This window comes from Priceomyces carsonii (assembly GCF_900007245.1).
Source record: "Priceomyces carsonii strain CBS4050 genome assembly, scaffold: Debaryomyces_carsonii_scaffold_3, whole genome shotgun sequence".
NCBI classification, from domain to species: domain Eukaryota; kingdom Fungi; phylum Ascomycota; class Pichiomycetes; order Serinales; family Debaryomycetaceae; genus Priceomyces; species Priceomyces carsonii.
Genome location: NW_026946676.1, coordinates 1,557,804 through 1,578,770, shown reverse-complemented (window position 1 = coordinate 1,578,770; position 20,967 = coordinate 1,557,804). Strand labels below are relative to the sequence as shown.

General features: G+C 37.4%; 9 protein-coding genes across 9 annotated transcripts; 4 read left to right on the top strand and 5 right to left on the bottom strand.

The window, feature by feature from the left end:
• Window positions 1-191: 191 nt before the first annotated feature.
• Window positions 192-1,508, bottom strand: PRCAT00003374001 (uncharacterized protein; the record flags this gene model as incomplete). Its single annotated transcript, XM_062953297.1, has 1 exon — window positions 192-1,508. The coding sequence occupies one exon, from the start codon at window positions 1,506-1,508 to the stop codon at window positions 192-194; it is 1,317 nt and encodes a 438-aa protein (XP_062810114.1).
• A 1,755-nt stretch (window positions 1,509-3,263) lies between these two features.
• On the bottom strand, window positions 3,264-5,090 carry PRCAT00003373001 (uncharacterized protein; the record flags this gene model as incomplete). Its single annotated transcript, XM_062953296.1, has 1 exon — window positions 3,264-5,090. The coding sequence occupies one exon, from the start codon at window positions 5,088-5,090 to the stop codon at window positions 3,264-3,266; it is 1,827 nt and encodes a 608-aa protein (XP_062810113.1).
• Window positions 5,091-5,835: 745 nt separating this feature from the next.
• On the top strand, window positions 5,836-8,862 carry CHS1 (chitin synthase; the record flags this gene model as incomplete). Its single annotated transcript, XM_062953295.1, has 1 exon — window positions 5,836-8,862. One exon carries the CDS (start codon window positions 5,836-5,838, stop codon window positions 8,860-8,862), a length of 3,027 nt encoding a protein of 1,008 aa, XP_062810112.1.
• A 906-nt stretch (window positions 8,863-9,768) lies between these two features.
• PRCAT00003371001 (Ran guanyl-nucleotide exchange factor) lies at window positions 9,769-11,268 on the top strand (the record flags this gene model as incomplete). The annotated part of the gene is made up of 1 exon (XM_062953294.1): window positions 9,769-11,268. The coding sequence occupies one exon, from the start codon at window positions 9,769-9,771 to the stop codon at window positions 11,266-11,268; it is 1,500 nt and encodes a 499-aa protein (XP_062810111.1).
• A 346-nt stretch (window positions 11,269-11,614) lies between these two features.
• Window positions 11,615-12,580, top strand: PRCAT00003370001 (CCR4-NOT core subunit; the record flags this gene model as incomplete). Its single annotated transcript, XM_062953293.1, has 1 exon — window positions 11,615-12,580. The coding sequence occupies one exon, from the start codon at window positions 11,615-11,617 to the stop codon at window positions 12,578-12,580; it is 966 nt and encodes a 321-aa protein (XP_062810110.1).
• A 216-nt stretch (window positions 12,581-12,796) lies between these two features.
• On the top strand, window positions 12,797-14,512 carry PRCAT00003369001 (uncharacterized protein; the record flags this gene model as incomplete). Its single annotated transcript, XM_062953292.1, has 1 exon — window positions 12,797-14,512. One exon carries the CDS (start codon window positions 12,797-12,799, stop codon window positions 14,510-14,512), a length of 1,716 nt encoding a protein of 571 aa, XP_062810109.1.
• A 96-nt stretch (window positions 14,513-14,608) lies between these two features.
• ENP1 (snoRNA-binding rRNA-processing protein) lies at window positions 14,609-15,979 on the bottom strand (the record flags this gene model as incomplete). Its single annotated transcript, XM_062953291.1, has 1 exon — window positions 14,609-15,979. The coding sequence occupies one exon, from the start codon at window positions 15,977-15,979 to the stop codon at window positions 14,609-14,611; it is 1,371 nt and encodes a 456-aa protein (XP_062810108.1).
• A 130-nt stretch (window positions 15,980-16,109) lies between these two features.
• On the bottom strand, window positions 16,110-18,935 carry PLC1 (phosphatidylinositol phospholipase C; the record flags this gene model as incomplete). The annotated part of the gene is made up of 1 exon (XM_062953290.1): window positions 16,110-18,935. The coding sequence occupies one exon, from the start codon at window positions 18,933-18,935 to the stop codon at window positions 16,110-16,112; it is 2,826 nt and encodes a 941-aa protein (XP_062810107.1).
• A 185-nt stretch (window positions 18,936-19,120) lies between these two features.
• Window positions 19,121-20,896, bottom strand: HIS7 (imidazoleglycerol-phosphate synthase; the record flags this gene model as incomplete). Its single annotated transcript, XM_062953289.1, has 1 exon — window positions 19,121-20,896. One exon carries the CDS (start codon window positions 20,894-20,896, stop codon window positions 19,121-19,123), a length of 1,776 nt encoding a protein of 591 aa, XP_062810106.1.
• Window positions 20,897-20,967: the final 71 nt, after the last annotated feature.

The following is a 20,967-nucleotide window of genomic DNA, read 5'->3' as shown; positions in this document are numbered from 1 at the left end:
AAAATAGTGATAATAAATTTAGGCAGTTTGATTTTATTCGACCTCTGTGCTCTAAAGGAGCCTACTTACAAGATACAGGAATAAATATAATTTTTTCTTAACAGTATATTAGGATTATATGATGTTAAAATGCCAAACATTAATTGTCCTTTCCAAATATAATCTACATATGCTTTGCGGTGTTATCACATCTAGTCATCAGGATATTCATCAGGATATCGTCTTTTTAAATGAGGAGACGACGTTCCATTTTTAGTAACGCCACGAGAATTATATATCTCATCTATTTTTGGCTGGTAACTTTTTGGGCTTCCGTACTTCAAGTCATTGATATCTTCTGGATCATTATCTTCGTCAAGGGAGTCGACTGAAATATCAGAATCATAAGCTGAAACATTCGATGATATATATACACAGTCATCATCCTTATTCGTGTTTTTTCCCATTAGCTGAATTAATTGGGTATAATACAAATCTAAAACTTCCTTTACATATCTTATGGAAGTCTTCCCATTTTCGAGTTGTTTTGTAGGTACGCATTTCCATTCGACTCTTGAAAGAAAATCTAACTCTAAGCAGTTCAACTCCCCAACTGCAACACCTCCAACTTTTGCGTAATGATCATTTGTGTAAAAAAAGTCCTCCATCAGCTTTTGCGAAAGCATCGTTCCGACCAACAAGAACCTATGAACAGTCCAAGAGTTTAAAGTGAAATATGGTTGATAATGGAGTGACAATAAATCAATATAATAAATCGTCGTCAATAAAGTTGCTGGAGTGAAGTTATTAAATTTGGTCAACCTCATCAAGTATGTCTTGATAGATATACTTGGAGGGATTCTTGAGTGATATCTCGTCAATAAGCTGTTTGCTGAAGCTGTGCTAGACGAATTTGGCAGAGAAATGGAGAGTGGTACCAGCTTATCATTCAAAGTAACTAGTGACAACAACATCCTTGATATTAAAGTAATTAGATCATCGATTTCACACTCGACAAACTCAGTTGACAAAACTTTTGTAACTTCTGCGATGGAAGGGGATTTAAGAACTGGGGGAACTGAAGAAGTAGTCTTAGTTGTCGCAATGTGAGATGAAGGCAATATTGAGGATATCTTCGGCAGAGTCTTTCCTAAAGAAGGAGATTCTTTAATGGGATGAGGAACACGCCTTTCAAACTTGAATTCAGTCTTTTTTCTATCATCAAGATTTAAATATGTTTTGTATAGTTCCAACAGTTTGAATTTTCTTTGTGTGTTAAGTGAATCAAAATAGAGCTGATGCTTACTCATAGATTGCTTTTCATTATTTGGCTTAAAATATTGTGACAAGAAAGGATCCGGCTGATCGTGGAGAATGCCAGACTCCCTAGGATCTTTGCTTGTGTATGTACTGAAACTTGATTCACTGGAGCTACTTCCTCTGCTTGGACAGTCGTTTTGTCGTCTTACGTCACGTCCGATACTCCCGTGTGGAGATGGAAGCGACAGCGCTGTCTGAGTGAGACTCATGGTAATAACCACCGACCTAATATGGCTCCGTCCTTTTGAAGATTATAAACTGTTAAGGATCTTATTCTTGTCCTAATGTCTAACTTTTACGCAATGTCAGTTGTTTGATAATGTTTAGGATCCTACTCCAAAGCTACGTCGTCTATGGTATCTGGTGCCTTCAAACGCCTGTATTACAATGCTGTACTCTGTTTATTAATCATAGGGCGAAGAATGTGTCTCTTCCCTGCGTTCTCCTCTATAATAATTGACGTAAGTTCCAACTGCCTCTTTTTAACTTTACCACGTTCTCGGAATGGGCTCCACTTTTTGTGAGAAGATAGTGCCGCCACGTGGAAAGCAAATGATACGTTTCGGATACCTTAAACCTAAATAGCCTAGAACAGATAGGATGTTGCAACAAAAGGGTTATTACGGAGTGAATATAGGATCGAACACCCATATTTCCAGTTCTGTAATTAAACTTCTACATATACGTGTGATCACCCGCTCTTTTAACTTTATGCTTATATTGTGAGCAAACGTCAATGAATTTTTTTTTTTTTTTTTTTTTTTTCAAATGTAGCACATACTATCGAGTTTAGCTACAATCCTAGACATGGTTATTAAATGACATTCTACATTGCTCAGACCGATTGTAGCCAAAGAATCTTAAGCTTTTAAGCAGAAGTTCAATTAATTTTGTTTTAGGCTGCACAAACCACACCCCACAAACCACAAATCACATTAGCACATTACGCTTGACACAAGTCTTATTAGACATTGAATTAGAATGTTATGAATTTGCATATAGATGAGGAGAGGACAAAGAAAAATAATCTATTCCTTTTGTTTAGAAAATATAAATAACAAACTTCTTTATAAGTGTTCTTTGAAGACTTTTTATCTGGCGTCTGGCCTCCTAATTTTTTTTTTTTTTTTTTTTTTCAACTACTTAATTTAGTTCGGAAAAAATCAAAAAGATCTGAAATTGTGCCACTATGACTGCGGCTCAGAGATAACATTATCGTAACTAGAACGTGTTTGAGACACAGACACGGGCTCAATAAAATCTAACTGTCACATACGTTGGTCTATATAAGCCACTGTTATATCTCAACCCTTCCAAGTTCATTCTAAAAAAATTCGTGAATCTGTTTTAAAAATAGGTGTCGCCTGGAAGAATAAATAGCTATAAGAGAGAGCTTCAATAGCTCTGATCGACTCTTGTCCACTAAAGCCTGCCTCTCAAAACATTAGGCTACGTGGTGTTCTTCCACATTCAGTGTGACTTCGGAATTCTTTATTATGATGACCGTTCGTAGTACTTTAGTTGCGAAATTTACGAAATGGGTTAAAAAGACTGAGGATTCCAAGCCTAAAGTGAGAACGTGCCTGAAGAGGTCCAAGCTGTTCGTGAATTCGTTCAGTAAGGGAGGATTCTCTGAGGGTCAATTATGGGCTTCAGTGTAAGAAGAGCCAAAGCCTAGGTCGATTGAAATCTAGTTGATGTGCGCGGCTGATTTTCCCCACTAATCATGCGACCTAAAATTGACAGCATTTGGGGAAGGCGCTATTGTTGTCTCGAAGATCACAGATCTTATGTTGGGCTCCCATATATTGCAATGTTCGTATCGAAGACCCAGCAAAACTTTTTAGGTAAAGTATCTATATTCCATATTCTATACAATTTAATTTGTGAAAATCTTAATATATTTATAATTAATATGCTATAAAGTTCGTAAAAATCATGCTTGGTTGATTGATAGGTGTGTGCTAGTATATATTAGTCAATCGTGTAAAGGTTTCATCAAATAATCTATCTCTTAAATGTTGCTCTCCATCAGAGTTACCAGAATCTGCTTGAGCATAAGAGTAAACAGTTCCAAAGCAAGATATTAAGGTTCTGAGCAATTGACTCTGAGACGATTTCAAAATTGCTTCTTCTTCTGTTTTTAAATCTTTAATAGAATCGGAAAGATCTGTTGATTTTATATCCCTTAAAGTTTCTTTTGAAAAAAGTTTTCTACGTTCGAACAACCAGGGCATAAGTACGGTATCCCGAAAAGCCAAGAGCATGATATTTTCTATTTCGATACCCGTTCTCTGTTTCGTATCAATGCTTAATTTTCTAAGATACACTTGGAAAGGATGAAACATACAAATGATATTGAAGCGCACCTTCTGATTGAAATACTCCCACAAGCTTGCAACCTTCATCCACTCCCTAGTTATCTGAGATAATGGACCTATTTCACTCGAGTCGTGCATCTTAAAGCTTTCCAGCAACCAAACCATACATCGGGTGAAGAATGACAATAAATCTTGCGAGGTCTCTCTGAACTTTAAGTCGTTATCAACAGTATCTTCTAACGTCAAAGAACTCGAAGACTTAGAATTTGGAGCCTTAGATAATGCATTTGACAGCCTGCTCCTTGTTTTCTTTAAGGCGTTCTGCAGCAGAGTCTGTCGTATATGTTTTTCATCAATCTGATATCTTTTTATGTAGTTCGAAATTTCTTCTATCGTCATCCCTAAATAAGGGTGTTGTGAACCATATGGAAGCTTTCTATTGTGCTTCGGATAGAACATAGGTCTAAGTATGTGAAGCAAATTATTATAAAACTTTGCATTCTCTTTACCAAAATCTAACATATGTTCAGAGCCACCGTTTACAATTCCGAGGCCAGTAACTTGAGACAGGTTTTTATGCAATTTGTTCAAAACGTACTGATCCGTTGGTACCATAAGTTTTTTGTGAATATCTCCCAACGAATTATGGTCTACTCCCATGCTGTCTGAGAGCTCAACGGAATATCCTGGGCTTGTAAAATTATATATCATTGCAAGCTTGACGTCAGTGATATAGGAATTTGAGCTGTTAGACGAAAGGGTAAGGGTATTTCTATTATTATTTGCAATTTTTTGCAGATTGATTTCATCCTGGTTTCTTTTTGGGGAATTCCCATCTCCAGATGACTGGGATAAGCTGCGAGATCTGTGAAACAAGCTGTGAAATGTGGAAACAGGCGAGCTTATAGAGCTCTTTCTTGTGGTCGAAGTAGGTGTTTCTGGAGAATCAGAAGGTTGACCAGAGGTGCTGAATATTTTCCTTGGCGCTCTCAAGCTTGACCCTGTTTGTATTCGTAAATCAGGCTTTGTCTGCCCGTTTTTTGTGGAAAATTTGAGCTTATTTTTGGTACCCTTTGATAATTTAAACTTGTTAGGCCCGCTTGATTTCTTCAGTTCAATAGTTATCAAATCAGACGAAGAATCGTCCTCGTTATAAGTAGCACTTGATGAATCGTCACTTCCTTGATTAATATCTTGACTTCTCGTAAACAATTTGGTCAAAGGATTTATTTTCACTACGGAGCTAGCTGTAGAAATCTGCGAATTATTTGTACTCATTTTCTTCAAGTTATTAAACCCGACGCTAGATATCTGCAGCGCAGTACTTGTGGGATGTGGATAATGAACGGTGGTTGATGACGAGTTATTAGAATGCGTGTATAAAAAGTTACCTCGACTACTGCCATTTCTTGTATCAAGAAACTCATCAAAAGTCGGGTCATCAGTTAAATTGTGATTCAGCTGTTCCATCACGTCAATTACTTATCCATTGAATATCGTCCTATATTAGAAGAAGTTAAGGGGTCTTTATCGAGAACGGGTCCATTTTTCTCGAAATACCGATTAAGTTTTTTTGTATATGCAGAAATATGAATTACTAGTAATAACTTCTGGAGTGCAATGTGAGAGAAATGTAATCTCATATTTCTTAGCATAGAAGTATAGCAAGCTCGGTCACTATTACTTAGGAGTAAAGCTTTACAGTCTGTTCCAAACCGCATTTCAAGAGGGGTGAGCTTATTGGAAAGTGTAAAAAGATAACTTATGAAGAATAAGAAAGAAGGATACAGCTAGCAAATACCATTCATGTTAGGTTTCAAACTTCCAAAGTTGTAATCAAGCTAGGAAAGTTACTAACTCAGAAAAATAATATGTACTTTTCAAGGTCCGTTAATCTATCAAAGCAATAAGGTAACAACAGTTGTCTCTTATAATAAAAAAGGCTTAGTCAATTGAAACTTGAGTCCAAAGTCAGCTCTTACGTAAGATATTGATATCCTGCAACCATGACCAAGGCTGTCGCAGAAGTAGTCGCTTCTACAAACCGCTGATAATAGAGAAAAAATAATATACCCAAAATGGAACAATTGTAAACAGTAAATATTTTGAAAGAGGAAACAACTAAAACAGCTTAATAAGAGAAAACCGTTGAACGTATAAAACCTTGAACCTTGCTCTTATTGAACTTTTATTGATAAGGTTATTTAGTTACAGGATGTCAAACCCCTTCGATGATAGCGAAAGTCCCTTTCGGGATCCACCTTCAGTTCCTCATGCAGCATTTACAGATAGGTATTCCCCAAGAAAGTACGGTAAAAAACATGACGAAGAATATGAATCTGATGATGAGAGTAAAGAGTTTATGGCATTTCCACAGTCCCTACAAAATCAACAAAGAAAATCTCCAGATATATTTGCTAGAAGCTTACAAGCGAGGGGCAGCTCTAACTTGAATACCTCAATATTTGATAATGCACCTAACCTCAAATATGGCAATGGCACACCCCGAGCTCAGTTTACATCTAAAGAATCTCCGCCACGCCAGAAAGAAATTCCATTGACAATTGGAGCTGAGCATGAAAGCATTGAAGATGATTTCACCTATAAGGGTTCGCCAAGGAGATCTCAATTTGGAAATAGTTCATCAAAAAGCGAACGGTTTCTTGAGCCACCGCAGCCAATTTTTTCCCCAGAGACCTTTGCTGAGGCAAACCCTAATGATTATGATCAGCAAACCATAAGTGATGAGAAGGATGACAGTTTCGACTACAATGGATACCAAAAGGCTCACGAACTTGAAGAGCAATCAGTATATTCTGAGACAACTGCCTACAGTGGTCCTTCATTTACCACTGGGAGCCATCCTGGTAGCGATTATTTTGGATCATCCATTGACCGTAATATGATGGATAATATCAATCATGGTTATATACCCGGAAAAGATAAAACTGTTACCAAACGTAAGATTAGATTAGTTGATGGAAATTCGGGAAATTTAGTATTGGAAAACCCCATCCCAGAGGAACTAAAGAAAGTATTAACCAGGACAGAGTCGCCCTTTGGCGAGTTCACACATATGACATATACAGCATGTACTTCGGAGCCAGATGATTTTGTGCCGGATGGATTTACTCTTAGAGCTTCCAAATATGGGAGAGAGACAGAAATCGTTATATGTGTGACAATGTATAACGAGGATGAGTATTCTTTTGCAAGAACTATGCATGGTGTAATGAAGAATGTTGCACATTTATGCTCGAGACACAAGTCATCTGTATGGGGCAAAGACTCCTGGAAAAAGATTCAGGTGATCATAGTGGCTGACGGAAGAAATCGAGTTAACGAGTCAGTATTACAACTTTTAACTGCAACTGGTTGCTACCAAGATAATTTGGCTCGACCATACGTTAACAATAAGAAAGTCAACGCACATTTATTCGAGTATACTACACAGATTTCAATTGATGAAAACCTCAAGTTTAAAGGCGATGAAAAAAGTCTAGCGCCTGTTCAAGTCTTGTTTTGTTTAAAAGAGAGAAATCAAAAGAAGATTAATTCTCATAGATGGCTCTTTAATGCATTTTGTCCAATTTTAGACCCAAATGTCGTTGTCTTATTAGACGTGGGTACCAAACCACACCATCATGCCGTCTACAATTTGTGGAAAGCTTTTGATAGAGATTCAAATGTTGCAGGAGCTGCAGGAGAAATTCAGGCTATAAAAGGAAAAGGATGGTCCAACTTAAGTAATCCGTTAGTGGCATCTCAAAATTTTGAATATAAAATGTCCAACATCTTAGACAAGCCACTTGAATCTCTTTTCGGTTACATATCTGTTTTACCAGGTGCATTATCTGCCTACAGATACATTGCTCTAAAGAACCACGATGATGGAACCGGACCTTTGGCCTCATATTTCAGAGGAGAAGACTTATTATGTAAACATCAAGATTCAGTGTCAAACAATAGCAAAACAAATTTTTTCGAGGCTAATATGTACTTAGCTGAAGATCGTATACTCTGTTGGGAATTGGTAGCTAAAAGAAATGAAAACTGGGTATTGAAGTTTGTAAAACTGGCCACTGGCGAAACGGATGTTCCAGAATCAATTTCAGAGTTCCTTTCTCAGAGAAGACGCTGGATTAATGGTGCTTTCTTTGCAGCGTTGTATGCATTAAGTCACTGCAAGAAGATATGGGCTACAGATCATTCACTCTCAAGAAAATTCTGGCTTCACGTTGAATTCATATACCAAAGTTTCACGTTATTGTTCTCTTTCTTTTCGTTAAGCAACTTTTATTTGACGTTTTACTTCTTAACGGGTTCGTTGGTGTCGACTAAACATATTGGACACAATGGTGGGTTTTGGATCTTCACACTATTCAACTACTTATGTATTTGTGTCTTGACTTCATTGTTCATCACTTCAATTGGAAACAGACCTCAAGCATCTAAAACAATATTCAAAACGCTAATCATATTACTTACAGTATGCGCACTTTATGCTTTAATCGTCGGTTTCTATTTTGTTTTTAGTACCATTCGTGCATTTGGTATGGGTGAAGATTCGACCTATGTTTTCGTTAGTATTGTTGTATCCTTATTGTCGACCTATGGACTCTACACATTGATGTCTGTGCTTTATTTGGATCCATGGCATATGGTTACCTGCTCTGTTCAGTACTTTTTGATGATACCCTCCTACACTTGCACATTGCAAATCTTTGCATTTTGTAATACTCATGATGTGTCTTGGGGTACCAAGGGCGACAATAATCCACAGGATGACAAAAGTAACCAATATATCATTGAAAAGAACGAGGAAGGTGAGTTTGAGGCTGTCGTTGTTGATGTCAATATCGATGAAGTATATCTCGAAACATTATATAATATCAGATCAAAACGTTCGAATAAAAAAGTTTTGGCTTCCCACAAGGCACCCGAACCAATGCATGGCGAAGATTATGCAAAGGATGTTCGTACAAAGGTCGTTTTGATTTGGATGATAGCAAACCTAATTTTCATTATGACAATGTTGCAGGTATACGAACCAGGTGACACAGGAAAGAACATCTATTTAGCATGCATTTTGTGGGTTGTTGCAGCAATGTCGTTTTTCAGAGCAGTTGGATCTTTTGGATATCTTTTGCAAAATTCTGCAAGATTTTTTGTTGAGACAAAGAGCAAATGGGGCCACAGAAAACAGGGCTATGTCGCGCCCAAAGGTAACCCCTTGAACTAATTACAATTTAGAATACTATATATTAAGGAAATAATATCACAGCATTTTCCGCAAGAAATTCCTTCTTTTCTTCAAGTCTCTAAAAAAATATCAAACTCAATAATAATAAGAAAGACGTAGCATAAATGTTTATTGGAGTCTGCTATGGAAGCTATAGTATTACTGTTAGATTTTATTCCTATGAGCAAAATGAATTTTGCAGCTAACTTAAAAAAAGATCTCGGGTGAAGCAAAGCAAAAGCAAACCGAACATAAAACTTACCTGAAATGATGAGTGTGCTTCATGAAATGCGTCGGGTGAATGTAAGAATGGGTTTCGACTCCTATTGTGAACACATTTTCGCCATCACAAATGAGCTACACTTTGATACCATTAAGTGCATTTAGAACTGTTCGATTCTCCACCCTAATTGAAGGAAGTTTGGCTAGTGGTACTTTTTGTTTTGTCTCTCAAGCCACCGAAACACTTTATTTTGTCTCTGTGACCAATCTCTTCAAATAAAGATCTAATTTTAACCTACAGAGCTTCAAACAATTAATTTTTGTAATTGCATTTCTTGCATACTCAATTTGAGATCTAATTAAAAATTGCCCTGAGATTGGCTTTGATATGACAGATGTATAAAGATTATACGACTTCACTAATTTTTTATGGCATCATATAAAAGAACTGAAAAATCATGATATTATCATTACTGTTCTATGTTCTGAGTTCTTGCTGCACGCTTGTTGACATTTTGTGCTGAGTACGACATCGTGAAATGTCGACTAATGTCGCGCAGACTGAAGCAACTCGTCCCATCTCGTACTTCACTCATGTCACGTCGATCCAGAGCCCATTTATTCTGTTATTCATCTTCACCTTTTATTTTCCCCTAGGAAACCAATTCGCAAAGAACACTAAATATGGTTGCATTGGAGAGGAAACGTAAGGTTTCTAATAACCGTGAAAATGGGGTTAAGAAATTGAAATCGAAGGCTGCGACCTCATCCTTTATTTTACATTCATATTCGAAATTGCCTGATATCAATGGTACTCCAACAGTGAGGACTGTTCCACTCGATATCTTTGTCTGGGGTACCGGATCGATGTGTGAGCTAGGACTTGGGCCCTCGGCGAGCACAAAGGAAGTAAAGAGGCCAAGGTTAAACAAATTCCTCACAAGCGAATTTTTGAATGGCCACCATATAGTTGATTTTGCTGTTGGGGGAATGCATACCCTCGCCTTAGATTCTGCAAATAATGTTTGGTCATGGGGAGGAAATGATAGTGGAGTCTTGGGTAGAAATACCTCAAACGCCAAAGAAGGATTAAAAGATATCGATGCTAATGAATCTGAAGATGATGAAGATGGTGATTTGAACGAAGCAGAATCGACCCCAGGAAAAGTTGAAGGTTTGTCTAATATCAAGGGATCAAAAATTGTTCAGTTGACTGCCACAGATAACTTGAGTGCCGTGTTATATGATAATGGAGATGTATATGCTTGGGGTTGTTTTCGTTGCAATGAGGGTTTGTTAGGCTTCTTGAGAGATGAAATAAAATTACAAAAAACTCCTTTAAAAATCACCCAGTTGCAAAATATCATCCAGCTTGCAGGTGGGAAGGACCACATCTTGGCATTAGATAAGAAGGGAATTGTTTTTGCATGGGGAAATGGACAGCAGTTTCAATTGGGCAGACGCATATTAGAAAGGCATAGATATCGGGCCCTTGAGCCACAGCAATTTGGCTTGTATAATATAAAATATATAGCTAGCGGTGATTTTCATTGTTTTGCGATCGATCATGCTGATAATGTGTATGCGTGGGGATTGAACCAGTATGGCCAGTGTGCCTTAACAGATTCCAATGGTGAATTAGAGGACGGTTCTTTAATAACTAAACCCACTAAGATTTCGATTTTGTCCCAAAAAGATATTACACAGATTGCAGCTGGAGAGCACCACACTTTGGCACTCACTAAATCTGGTGAAGTATTAGCTTGGGGTAGGTATGACATGAAAGAGGTTGGAATCGCAAAAAACAAACTACCGGAAGGTACGTATAAGGATGCCCATGGAAATCCAAGGTCTGTTCCGGTTCCGACGAAACTTCAATTTGGATCAAAAGAAGACAACGGTGTAAAAATGAAAGCAATTGGAGCAGGATCACATCACTCATTTGCAGTTACAGATGATGGAATGGTCTATGCATGGGGATTTGGTGACACATATGCGCCAGGATTAGGTCCCTTGGATGATGATGTGGAAACACCCACCAGAATAGTCAATACAGCCACCAAAAATTACGACATTGAGTTGATAGGTGCAGGGGGTCAATTTTCTGTTAGTGGAGGTGTTAAAATTCTTGACGAAGATAAGTGGGAAGATAGACTTGAAAAGTACGATGAAATAGACAGCTAAAAAGTTATGTAGTTTGAATTCGTTTGCCATGTTTGGTTTTAATATAAAAGTGTTATAGCAGTAAATTTAAACGTTAATCTTGTAATATTTGGTCAAGACTTGCAATGAAAAGAATTGTAATGAAAAACGTGCTGAGCGGTTGCTCTTAAAAAAGCGACTCCGTGGCCAAGCTGGCTAAGGCGTGAGACTGTTAATCTCAAGATCGTGAGTTCGATCCTCACCGGGGTCGATTTGTTTTTTTTTTGTCCTCTAATTTTTGTCCTCTTCTGAACCTTTCAAATTCATAAATTAGGACTTTGGACCACGAAATTCAGGTCATATCTTGCATAATTGCAAATTGGTGGAAATGTATAGTACTATGGCTGGAAAGCAAAATATACAGGGTCCTAATAGTCACGTTCCACAACTGCAAGGACATGGGCAATTACAAGCACAAGATGATAAGGCACCCTCTGGAAACAAGGCATTGAACGATGAGCAAATATATCAGTGGATCTCGGAGTTGGTGAATGGGACTAATAGAGAAAGAGCTTTGTTGGAATTAGGCAAGAAAAGAGAACAATATGATGATTTAGCGTTAGTGCTATGGAATTCATTCGGTGTGATGACAGTTTTATTGGAAGAAATCATATCTGTTTATCCTTACTTAGACCCACCGGTCTTGACAGCTTCAATGTCAAATCGAGTCTGCAATGCATTAGCTTTGCTTCAATGTGTGGCTTCGAATGCTCAAACGAGAGGTCTCTTTTTGAGTACAAATTTGCCTCTATATTTATATCCCTTCCTTTCAACCAATGCTAGGCAAAGATCATTCGAGTATTTACGCTTAACAAGCTTAGGGGTGATTGGTGCGTTGGTCAAAAATGATACTCCTGAAGTTATTAACTTCTTACTCACAACAGAAATTGTGCCTCTTTGCTTGAATATAATGGAGATTTCTTCCGAATTATCAAAGACGGTCGCTATATTCACTCTACAAAAAATTCTTTTAGACGATCAAGGGTTGTCTTATATTTGTACAACTTATGAAAGATTTCATACTGTTGCATCTGTCTTAGCAAAAATGATCGAACAGTTGAGCGCTAGTACAAACTCTCAAACCCACCAGACTTCGACCAGTAGCTCTGGAAGACTACTTAAGCATGTGGTACGCTGCTATATGAGATTATCTGATAACTTAGAAGCCAGAAAAGCTTTATCAAACATCTTGCCAGAACCTTTACGAGATGGTACTTTCTCCATGATTTTGCAAGATGATGTTGCTACCAAAAGATGCCTAGCTCAATTACTTTCAAACATAAATGACCTGTAACTGACTGACAATATTAATGGAAATAGCTATATAGAATACCCATGTTAGGTTTTTAACGAGTTATATAATCTTCTTGAGGGCTTGTAATAATATTTATCGTGTAGAAACCGTAATGAAAACTGATAAGAAGTGAAATTCAAGGACCAAAGCATATTCTTTCTTTTTAATTTACTATCTTTGAGTGAGCTATTACAAAGCTCTTACAATTTAACGGTCATGTCTTATAATGGCAAGCATCAATTTACCCATACAACTTCGCGAAGGCGTGCTTCCGTGGTTTATGGATCTATGGGAAAGGCAGGTCTTTTCCTACCTGAAGATTTCGTTGAACCAAAAAAAAATACTTCTATCGAAACTGGGGATAATGGTGCAAACGAAAGTACATCGCTGATAGAGCCGGCCGTTAGCAAAGGTAGTACTCGTAGGTATTCAAGAGAAATACTCGAAGATGAGAGACAACTTTTAGAGAGTAACCATATCCCATACGGAGGAACGGACGAAGGCATCGTTGAAAATTTTGAACATGCTATTATTGATAAACGTATTACATCGAGCAAATTAGCTGAACTCAAGTGGTTGATGAAATCTTCAATTCCCTTGGTCGCTACCTTCCTTTTAGAAATATCATTTCCTACAGTCTCAGTTTTTGCTGTTGGTCATATTGGTCCTACTGAATTAGCTGCTGTTTCAATCGGCGCAATGACGGTTAACATGACTGGTTATGCTACAATCCAGGGACTTGCAACTGCTCTAGATACTTTATGCCCACAAGCGTTTGGTGCTGGGAAATATAAATTAGTCGGCTCGTATTTTCAAAAATGTACAGCATTAATTTCAGTGGTCATGATTCCTATCATTATTGCATGGATATTTTTTGGAACTTCAATCATTATGTTCTTAGTTCCAGAGGAGGAAACTGCAAGGCTTTCTGCGGTGTACTTGAAATTTATTGCACCTGGGATTCCGGCGTATATCCTCTTTGAAACCGGTAAGAGATTTTTGCAAGCACAAGGAGTATATCATATCTCGACTTATGTTCTTTTGGTAACGGCTCCTTTAAATGCGGTCATGACTCTTTTATTTGTAAAGCATATTGGTTACCTAGGTGCTCCTATTGCAGTCTCAATCAACTTCTGGATTATGGCATTTGGACTACTTGTTTGCACTATATATTTTGTGAAACCAGAATCAACACCAGCAAATATACATCCGATGGAATGCTGGAATGGTCTTAATATTGAAGATGCATTTTCGTCTTGGGGAAAGTTGATTACTTTGGCTATTCCAGGATTAGTCATGCTAGAAGCCGAATTTCTCGCCTTCGAAATCTTGACTCTTTTAGCAGCATATCTAGGAACATTGGAAGTTGCTGCGCAATCGATTGGAACTAACGTTGCTTCAATGATGTATCAGATTCCGTTTGCAATTAGTATTGCTGCGTCTACGAGAATAGCTAATTATTTGGGTGCTGGTTTGGCTGATTCTGCGAGGAAAGCTACTCAAGCTGCTCTAGGTTTTGGTATTTGCGTTGCTTTTATGGATTTTTTTATATTATTCATTTTTCGAAGTCAGATAGCTCATCTTTATACCAACGATGAGAATGTTTTGAAAATTGTTGATAAGGTAATGTGGTTAATTGCCTCTATGCAAGTATGTGACACTATGAACGCGGTATCAGCGGGTTGCTTAAGGGGTCAAGGTCAAACTAAAATAGGAGGTATTGTTAATTTCCTTTCCTACTACGTTGTTGGTGTTCCATTAGCCTTGTATCTTGCATTTTATTCGCCAATTAAAGGCTCCTTAGATGGACTTTGGATCGGCTGCTGGTCTGCATTAACAATTATTGCAGTCACTCAGAGTTATTATTCATTGGCTGTAAACTTTGAAAAGTTATGCGACGATGCGAAGCACAGGAATGATGAAACTCCGTAATATTTTTAACTACTTTATATAAACTACATGAAAGGGGTGACTGTCCTTGCATTTCAGTATGCCATTTATTAAATGAAGGTCATAATTTTAATTAAACTAAACAAATGCATCTATCATTGCTGCTTCTTTAATTGGCTGAGCTGTCAATCTTGGTGCTCCCGCTAATAATTCTCTTCTTATTTCAGGGCCAATAGCATGGTGAAATCTTTGCCTAACAGTTTCTAACAAAAAATCTCTTTGATCATCTGTTATATCATTCTTATAACGTTGAGCAAATGCTAAAAAGGCTTTGTGCCAGACAATAGGTAATACTGGTAGTTTTTCTTTCTTGTCTTCGTCGATCATAGCATCCAGATCTTGAGCCGCTCTCCTGAACCTCATAAAATAGAACACGAGTTCATCTAACGTTTGGTAAGGCAATGCATATTTCTTTTCAATCAATACTCGTATGAACACTGTAGTAGAAGGCTTGAATGGGCGCTGAGCCAACTGAGCTAATGCAACAGAAGAATGCAAAACAGGCACTGAAACTTTCGCCAAGACTGAACCTGCAATTGTTGCTTCTCTAACAGAACAGTGGGAATCAACTAAGGGCAATAAGAAACCTTTGAAAAATGCTCCTGGCTTATACAATGACTTCTTCAAAGCACGATATATGTGATAATTTACAGAATGGTCCTCGGAATCTTCAATTGAAACTCTAAATCTATCTAAGAGCACTTGCTCGATGAACTTTTGAGCTTCATTCGCTTGTAAGTTTGACACAAATAGTTTTGTAGCTTCATAGACCGCATGTGGAGTCCATGAACTTGGGTTTGTAACGTACAAAACATCCTCCCAATTTTGCAAGGATGGTAATACTTTAAACAATTTTGGTAATTTTCCATGCGTATAAGTGGACAAAATTTGGCCAATTTTTTCATATGCTGCTATGACTTTTGGAGGAAGCAATACTGCACCCTCTGGCTTTTCAGTCGTTTCTTTTGCAAGCTCCTTCTCCTGAATCTTTTCCATAATCTTGTCAGCTAAGTTTAATGTTCCATTCAAATTGGGGCCCAGAGTCTGGAAGTACTTATTAAATAATTGAGCATCTTTTTCGTCGATTTCAAGTTGGTCATCTTCCTCGTCGTATTGTACCTCGAAATCTGAATACTCTTCTTCTTCTACTTCGTCTTCGTCCTCAGCATTTTCATCCTGCTCTTCATTAGATAATAATATCAGCGAAAATTTAGCATGATTACCATTTTTTGTTTCATCTTCGTCCTCTATTTCCTGTTGCTGTTCTTTAGCTAGTTGTATGATCTTTCTTGAAGTCACTGCATCCAAATATCCTTCCTCTTCCTCTCTTTTGTCCTCCTTCGTGGCACGAGCAGTGACTCTCAAATTTCCACCTTGAGATGCCACATCACTTAATAAAGGATTGTGACGAAGCCTAGACTTATTTTCAGAAACTTTGATCTTTCCCATTATATTAATCGCTAATTTCTATATTTATGCCTTCTTTCAAAAAATTTCACGATGATCTAAAATATTTTTTTTTTTAAAAAATTTATGGGTTATGAACCTTGCCATATATACAAGAGAGAGTTGCAGTTATTTACGAAATAGAATAGTTGATCTTGACGAACAAAGAGGAATAGAGAAGTGCTTCGCCTAGTGGATCATTGATGGGAAGATATCGAAGACCCTGCTTAAGTTGAGATAGTTTTACAACTTCTATCCCAATAGTGTTTACGTCAGTTTCTTCCAATGGACTCGAGGATGAATTTACTATTAGTCGCAAAAAAACCAAGTCATTGGTGGTTCGGAAAGAGCCACTGAATACAGCATTCCAAGTGGGATTAAAGCCATTCTCTGCTACAATCGGTGTCGATCGTGTGAAACTATTCGAATCCCAATCGATTTTATTGGCACCAATTATTTCCACTGTGATGAAAGGATTGATAGCCCGAAGCGAACCTTTCGGTCTAGGAAGTTGATGTGCACTAATAACTTCAAGGCTAAAGCGATACATGTGTTTAGTTGATATGCTTTCCTTAGGCAGGGTTTGTGAAGACACTGACTTTATCAATGGTTTTCTCAACTCTTGAGGTTTAAGCACAAATCCATTCTCACGAACGCCTTGAAACATTGACTCGTTTAATTGCTGTCCAAGATCATAAGTTTGCCAGTTCGTAGCGACCATTTGAACTCCATGTGACCAGTAGGGTATGGGGCTAAAATTCGAAGATTTCAATCGTATCTTTGAAGGATAGACTCGCATGAAGTATTTCCTGTTATGTTTATCAATAGATGCCTTTCTCGTGTCATCTTTTAGCATTGCATTGACTGATTTTTCTCCTAGTGAAAAACAGTGATTATGTGTCTTCGATTCTGGTAAGGAGAAGTTCCTAAATTTCAAACCCTGCAAGTAGATGCCGAGGCTACTGAGGTCATCCAAAATTTTGGTGCTTCTAGTTTTTCTTTGGATGAAAGAGCTCCGACTGCTGTTGTTATCTTCGCTAAAAGATGTTGTGGTTGATGTGGAAGTGCTAGATGAAAAAATAAGACCATTTTCCGTAATCAAGTTGATAAAGGGACTTGTTTTCTTCACTTTTACTAAAATCCTATGTTTCAATTGCATAGGCGATGGCAAAATAGGTCTATCTTCGATTGGTTTACTAATTAATGCTTCACCTAGAATATCTTCCAATATCTTTACGACCTTAAGTTGATTGTTAGGAGAGCAATGAATTTCAAGACTTAAGATTAAAGGAAATGGTGTCATTTGAAATGCATATTTTTTTATTGTTTTAATGACATTTTCAAACAATATTGCTGTAGTAAAGGACCTTCCATGGCAAACTACTGGCTCGCTCAGATGAGAACTGTTCATATCATCCGTTCCATCCCACACATCAATTTCAACACATCTGCAGCCTCTTTGCAACGCCTTTATATAACCTTCGACAGATGATTCACCCACAAATTGGCGGCCCGTCAAATAAGTATTATGTGACGAAGATATGTAGTACTCATTCAAAGGATGACTAAAATATTCAACATCATCTCCAAGATTATGCAAAGGCGAAGAGTATTTAGACAATAAGAAATTATTAAAATTCTCTGGTCTCCAGTAGTCCTTATTTTCCATGCAAAATTTAGTGAATAACTTCAGCAATTGCTCTTCAGAAAAAGTTTCCTTTTGAATATTAGCAGTGAAATGCTTAAACAAATCATATCCCATAGTTTTATTCTTGCCACAGATAGATGACCATACCTCGTCAATATCATCTCTCCTCTTGAGGATAGACACAAACTTCTTAAATTGCTCAAAGTTCAAACCTAGGCTCTTATCAGATGTTTCATTACCAGACGCAACGAGATCAAATTTTTCTTTCAAGTAACTATCATTCATATTCATATGAAGTCTTTTAGAATACTTGAGAATATCATCAAATGTTAAATACTGCCTAACACTTTTTTCTCCATTTTCGTCCGCTTTTTGAAAAATCAAGTTTCTTTGATCTTCATCCATATCATTAAGATCGATAAAAAAATTCTTTGCCAAATCATCTCTCAATTTGACCAAGCTCAGAATTATTGAACATAGTTTTCTGAACTCATGCTCTGTATCTGCCACAAGATGTAATGACTTCAATTTTCCTTTCTTCGCATTAAAATATACAATTGTAATCCACTGATCTTCAAAGCCTTTCGAAATATGAAGCTCCTCTCTATAATTAGCAGCATCACTTTGAAAGATTATCGAGCGTATGTCATCGACAGAAAAAACGTACACCTTACTTTTTAATGGATAAGGTGTCGCAGATCCAATTAATCGTTGTAATGAACTAGAAGTTGGCATAGAAGCTGAATTAAAAGCATTTTTCCACATAAAATTAAAGCTTTTTGTATCCAACTTTAAATTTATTCTCTTTTTTGACTTATGAGAAACTTTTAAAAGAGATATACCTTCATTGACAAAACTTCCAGGAATCTTTATTGGGCCCACGCTCTTAAGAAATTGAGAATTGAATTCCAAGATATTATCTACTTCGCTATTCGTTTCTTCAATAACATTGCCACCTTTATCCAGCAACCTATTCTTTATCAGGCTACTTCGTCTCCTCGTAATATGCGATTGCTTAATTGCTAAATCTTCCAGAGACTTCCCATCATTCAAGAACTTCAACGCAGCTCTTCCGATCTTCACTGCAGAGTTATCACTCTCAGCAGACCCCATATCCTTATCAAAAACCTTTCCATCGTTTGCTCTCAAATTACTAAACAACAGAGATAAGTTAGACAGTATTGGCGAGGAGCTGAAATGTCCATTTTTGGGTGAGCTGCTTGACAAATCACTCGGACTGGAAGATCTACTCGAAGATAATTCGAATGAATTCAGCTCCTTAAAATTGGTATCATCACTACTTCTATCCATAGTTTACTTCTTCTTCTTTTCATCCTCCTCAAGTTTTCCTTGAGCGTTAACAAAAGGTTCTAGTCTTAGAGAAGCAAAGTAGATTTGAATCCTGCGATCTAAATATAATAATTTATTGCAACTTAGATTCTGTTACAGAGTGTATATAAAGTAATTAATTAAAAACAGTTCTATCATTTACCCTTTTAAAGTTCGATATTGTCATCTAGTCTTACGTCCATATTGGCTTTTGATTGTAAATACCTCTTGACGTCATTCACAGAATATTCTCCTCTATGGAAGAGACCAGCACCAAGGGCTGCATCTATACCACATTCTAATTCAAAGACTTCTTTGAAGTGGTCAGGCTTACCAGCACCAGAACTGGCAATCACAGGAATAGACACCTTTTTCTTAATTTGTCTCAACAACTCCAAGTTAAAACCCTTGTTGGAACCGTCATGATCTATAGAGTTCAACAAAATTTCCCCTGCCCCTAAATCTTCACAAGCAACACATAATTCAGCAGCTCCTAATTCATGCACCTTCCGCCCTCCCTGAGACGTCACTTGATAGTAGCAGTATTTCTCGCCATTAGGGCCATAATTACTTGGATTTGTAATTTGAATAGTTTCCATTTTCGTGTCCGAAGGCGACGAAATATAGACCCTTTTGGGGTCTACGGAAATAACAACAGCTTGAACTCCAAATGTTTTTGAGATAGTCTCAATTGATGTTTTCCCCGTCTTGACTTTGTCATTAGCATAGTAGTTTTCTGCTATGCAAACCGCATCAGAACCAATGCTGACCTTGTCAGCTCCAGATCTAAAATATAAATCTGCCACTTTAACAGCGGGAACTATCTCACCAGTCGCTGGGTCTTTCATATCTCTAATACCTCCTCCTACGGTCAAAGGAACAAAAATTGTCTCTGCTGCTCTCCTTAAGACTTCCAACATAGGTAGATCTTTAATTGGAGAATTACGAAAAGATGTTATGTTTAAAAATGTAACCTCGTCAGCTCCTTGTTTATAATATTTGGTAGCTAGCTCGACGGGCTTTCCCAAATTTCTGACTTTCGCTTCAGAACCTGAATCTAGAGACTCTCTTACATTATATTGGTCGCCCTTTGTGACCACCAAATCACCATGGTCATTTGATCTGACATCAAGACAAGCAATAATCCTCCTTGTCAATCCTCCAACAGTAGACTCTGTACCCTTCGTTATTTGAATATCCGAAGACGTAACAGAGTCCAATCTGTCATCTTGGAGAAAACTTTTCAATACTTTAAGACCAGCAACTCCTGATTTTTCAGGATGAAATTGGGTAGCAAAAAAGTTTTTAAATGAGATTGCAGCCAAAAAGGTTTCCGATCCATACTTGCTAAAGGCAAAGTTCCAACCTTGTTTGATGGCCCGTTGTATAACTTCCTTTTTTGCCTCAGTATCTACGACTGCAGCATATGAGTGGACAAAATAGTATTTATTGTGGAGCGTAATCCCATAATATGACTCATTGTCGGTGAGTGACCTTCCATCGACAACAATGCGATCCACGCTATTCCATCCTATTTGAGGAACGGACTTAGTTTGTTCTAGCTCTTCAAAAACAGGATCCTTATTATTGAATTTAGTTAGATCTATGTCCAAGAGACCTAAACCTTCATATTCGGGTTCTAAACTCTCTTCACTTCGAGCAAAAATAGCTTGTAAACCAACACAAATTCCCATTAACGATCTTCCATTTTCAAGGTATCTCTTTATAGGCTCCACTAATCCCCTTTTATTCAACTCCTTAACAAAATGTCCATAATTTCCCACTCCGGGAAATAACAATTTTTCGATTTGTTGTTCATATTGGGCAAATTCAGAAGCATTGTGAATGAATTGGATCTGATATTCTCCAATGTACTTTAATGCATTTGACAAGGATTGCAAATTACCACTTTCGACATCGATAACGTAAACTGTTTTACACATAGTTATAATCTAGATCGATAAAATCGACATATATTATGTTGTAAGCCAAAACTATGCTCAAATTTTAGTGG